Here is a 4,897-nt window from a genome sequence, read left to right on the forward strand (position 1 = left end):
CCTTTCTTTCTCTCCTCTCTCTCTCTCTCCTCTCTCCCTCTCTCTCCCCCCCTCTCTCTCTCTTCTCTCTCCTCCACTCTTCTCTTTTTCCCTCTCTTTCTCGTGTTTCTGTTTTCTTTATCGCCCTTTCTCTCTCCCTTTTTTCTTTCTTTAAAAAATTCCTTTCTTTCGGTTTTTTAATTTTCATTTTTTCCCCTTTTTTTTCTTCTTTTCGTTTTTTCCGGTTTTTTATGCTGCGACGTTTTTTCCTTTTTCCCCCGGATCTTCCCCCAAAAATTCTTTCTCCTTCGATTTTCCTTTCATTTTTTTTTCTCTTTATCCTCTTGCCCCTTTTCTCCAACGTTTTTTTCCATCCCCTCTTTTCCCTTTTTTTTCCCTTTCCCCAATCCCCCCCTCCCATTTCTGCGTTCTCCCCTTTGTTCTCCTTTTTTCTTACCTTGCCCTTGTCTGCGGGTCTCCATGGAAAAAAAACCTTTAACATTTTTTCCCCCCCTTCCTTCCCCCCCCCTTCTCCACCGTCCCCCCCCCCATCTCAATGTGAAGGGGGGCTAGCCTTTCCCCCCCCCCCATTCTCTAGAACTTTTTGAGAAAAAAGTGGCGGGGGGAGTTAAGGAGTCCCCACCGTAAAAAAAATATATATTATAATATATATATAATTATATTATGATTTTATTATATAAAAAAATTTTTTATATAAATATATTTTTATAATATATATATAAGATATTAAGATAATATAATTTATATATAATATTTGTGTGGTGTGTGTGTGTGTTGGGGTGGGGGTGTGTGCATGCATACACACACACACCCACCCACACACACCCACACACACACACACACACACCCCCACACACACACACACACACACACACACACACACACACCACATTTATATATATATATGTATATATATATATATATATATATATATATATATATATATATATATATATATATATTATCATTATATTATTATTATTATTGTTATTGTCATCATTAATATTATTATCATTTTTATTACTATTATTATTATATCATCATTATTATCATGATTTTTATCACCATTTTTATTATAATAATTATTATTATCATTATCATTATTATTATTATTATTATTATTATCATTATTATTGTTATCATTATTATTATTATTATTACTATTAGTAATAATAATAATAATAATAATAATAATAATAATAATAATAATAATAATAATAATATTATTATTATTATTATTATTATTATTATTATCATTATTATTATTATTAATATTAATATTATTATTATTATCATCATTATCATCATTACAATTCCTATCAATTTATCATTATTATCATTACTATTATCATTGTGATTGTTATTATTATTATTATTTTTATTATTATTATTACTATTATTATTATTATCATTATTATCATTATTATTACTATTACTATATTATTATTATCATTATTATCATTATTGCTATTACTACCATTTTATTATCATTATTATTATTATTTTCATTAGACTTGTCATAAGTATTGTTATTATCATTATCATCATCATTAATGTAATGTGTACACACGCAGGCACGCACACACACATACACACACACATACACATACACACACACACACACACACACAAACACACACATATACATCATATATATATATATATATATATATATATATATATATATATATATATATATATATATATATGTATATCTATGTATATCTATGTATATCTATGTAAATATATACATATATATATATATATATATATATATATATATATATATATATATATATATATGTATATATGTATATGTATATATAAAGTGTGTGTGTGTGTTAAATATGCCACAATAGCACACTTTCTTGGTGGGTTTAAAGTGAGCCATCCTGTCATTTGCCTGGTATATTCCAGGCTGGCTTAACCCAAAAGTGAGCAGTCTTGGCATATGCCAAGGAGGCTCACCTGATATCGGTCAACCAATTCATGGGTGATATAGAAAACGGGTTGTGGTAACATTTGCTTGCTGACTGTAACCGAAAATGTAAGCCACTACCGTATTCCCTGGTTATTAAAAAAGGGGGAGTGGAGAAAAATAGAGAGAGACAGAAAAAAAGGATGAGGAAAATGACAAAGAATACAAAATGGGGAAAATAAAGGAATGAGGCAATTCTGTTGAATCATTAAAATCTCACCTATTGATGCCCGTGTGAACATCATTCCGTAATCTTTGAGCTTCTCTTGATGAACAGTTTTTCTTCTTTCTCTACCTCTTGCTCTCTTTATTTATCTCTCTTCCCCCCCCCCCTCTCTCTCTCTAATGACCTGTTCTCGTGATCTCTCTCGCCTCACATACCAGAAAAGCTATATGTTTCTTATCTTACAGTAACTTGTAAACAGTCTTGTAAACACCATAACTCTCTTCTCACATACAACCGTATATAAAGTACCTCTTGTTCTTCACCACAAAACTATCATATGACCAGATGTATTGGAATTTGTGTTCATTCAAATTCTTTCATGTTTTCCATTATGAAATGCTTTAAAACGAAGTTTGTTCATAACAATTTCTGAGCAGTCGTCACAAACCTCGCTCCTCTCTGGGCGCCTCTGCCTTGCCTGTCGTCTATACTCCATCTTCCATACTCCCGTGCCAATAAAGCACAGAAACTGCGATAACTTTAACTTTACACTTCAAGAACAAAGCAGCAGTACCATCACAGTGAGGACACATCCTCTCCACATTATTACACTGGCGGCAGAAAGTGAGATACACTTCCCACACATCATTACATTTGGTTGACGGCGCACTGGGATAATGTCTATGTATTGTTACATTTGGTGACAGCAGTGGGATAACGCACCATACAAAACCCTTCAAAGATAACGCAAATGCACCACATGAAGCCCTCCGAAGACAACACACGAAACCCTCCTGCAAGCCGAGGCACCTTTGTCGATTTCTGTCACTCCAAGTCTTCATCTCACAATACATCTGCAGACTTCCGACATCATGCAGGAAGCCAGTCTTCCCTGCCGAGCTGACATTGTTCCTCCCTCAACACACAGTATTTCAACACCTGCCGCAATCTTCAACACTTGTTGCAGTCACCTGATGCCTGCAACATCAATCAACACTGCCCTGTCAGTACCTCAAGGTGAGTTCCTTTATCCTGGCTGTTTTATTTGTTTAGGAAATCCCCTTTGGAGGGAAGTATCTGATTTCCTCTCGCTCTTTGCGCACACCTGTGTTCCTCCACTCATAGAAAACGAGATCTTCCCTCAGCTGATATTTGTCTCCCGCTCACTTTGCACCTCACCTCATGTCACTCATGCCCTGCAGTTTGCTTAAATCTTCTCTTTGGTACTCTCATTTCTCTAGCTCTGTCTACCTATGAGTACTGAATTTGTCCTCATGTTAATCTATGTCGTGATGATTTCCGAATCTACATGATGCTGAATTCCAGTTTATGAAATGCTTTAAAACGAAGTTTGTTCATAACAATTTCTGAGCAGTCGTCACAAACCTCGCTCCTCTCTGGGCGCCTCTGCCTTGCCTGTCGTCTATACTCCATCTTCCATACTCCCGTGCCAATAAAGCACAGAAACTGCGATAACTTTAACTTTACACTTCAAGAACAAAGCAGCAGTACCATCACAGTGAGGACACATCCTCTCCACATTATTACACTGGCGGCAGAAAGTGAGATACACTTCCCACACATCATTACATTTGGTTGACGGCGCACTGGGATAATGTCTATGTATTGTTACATTTGGTGACAGCAGTGGGATAACGCACCATACAAAACCCTCCAAAGATAACGCAAATGCACCACATGAAGCCCTCCGAAGACAACACACGAAACCCTCCTGCAAGCCGAGGCACCTTTGTCGATTTCTGTCACTCCAAGTCTTCATCTCACAATACATCTGCAGACTTCCGACATCATGCAGGAAGCCAGTCTTCCCTGCCGAGCTGACATTGTTCCTCCCTCAACACACAGTATTTCAACACCTGCCGCAATCTTCAACACTTGTTGCAGTCACCTGATGCCTGCAACATCAATCAACACTGCCCTGTCAGTACCTCAAGGTGAGTTCCTTTATCCTGGCTGTTTTATTTGTTTAGGAAATCCCCTTTGGAGGGAAGTATCTGATTTCCTCTCGCTCTTTGCGCACACCTGTGTTCCTCCACTCATAGAAAACGAGATCTTCCCTCAGCTGATATTTGTCTCCCGCTCACTTTGCACCTCACCTCATGTCACTCATGCCCTGCAGTTTGCTTAAATCTTCTCTTTGGTACTCTCATTTCTCTAGCTCTGTCTACCTATGAGTACTGAATTTGTCCTCATGTTAATCTATGTCGTGATGATTTCCGAATCTACATGATGCTGAATTCCAGTTTATACATTATGAACTATTTCACGGGAAAATCTTTCCTGCATTTTTTTGCATGTCTTCAGTATTTTCACAGGAAAATTCATTCCTAGCATGCACCTACTCTTTATCAGTTTCCCAACAATCGGCATTTTCACATGCAACTACTCTCATTTCCCTGAAGAAAATATATTCTAAGTATGATCTATCTACCTATATTTTTATGGTAATAGCTTTTGTCCTGTATCCTTGCATATGAGTTCTACATATTTTCGTGGAGAATCATCTCAACATTTTGCATGGCTCTGTAAACTCGTAATTTTCTTGAGATTTTATCCTACAGTCTTGATTGTTCTTTACTGTCTTCAATCTCCTAGATGAACATTGCAAATAACACCCTCCGTTCTGAATCCCTGACACGTTGCTCCCAGTCGTTTCTTAATCATTATCAGTTTGTGTTGATATTGTAACTCCCTGAGCTATGGCATAATGCCATCGGCCGCCAAGACATGGT

At 36.5% G+C, this 4,897-nt stretch overlaps 1 protein-coding gene across 1 annotated transcript in view; it reads right to left on the bottom strand.

Annotated features, from left to right (window-relative positions):
• LOC119575913 (solute carrier family 23 member 1-like) overlaps window positions 1-2,223 on the bottom strand; it is an 18,550-nt gene extending 16,327 nt beyond the window's left edge. The window contains exons 1-2 of the mRNA XM_037923448.1: window positions 2,199-2,223; window positions 1,865-1,968 (exon numbers count right to left, since the gene is read on the bottom strand). Of these exons, the coding sequence (XP_037779376.1) occupies window positions 1,865-1,968; window positions 2,199-2,223 (129 nt within the window). The remainder of the gene's footprint in view (window positions 1-1,864; window positions 1,969-2,198) is intronic.
• Window positions 2,224-4,897: the final 2,674 nt, after the last annotated feature.

Source organism: Penaeus monodon, chromosome 8 (assembly GCF_015228065.2).
Source record: "Penaeus monodon isolate SGIC_2016 chromosome 8, NSTDA_Pmon_1, whole genome shotgun sequence".
In the NCBI taxonomy this organism is placed as follows: Eukaryota; Metazoa; Arthropoda; class Malacostraca; order Decapoda; family Penaeidae; genus Penaeus; species Penaeus monodon.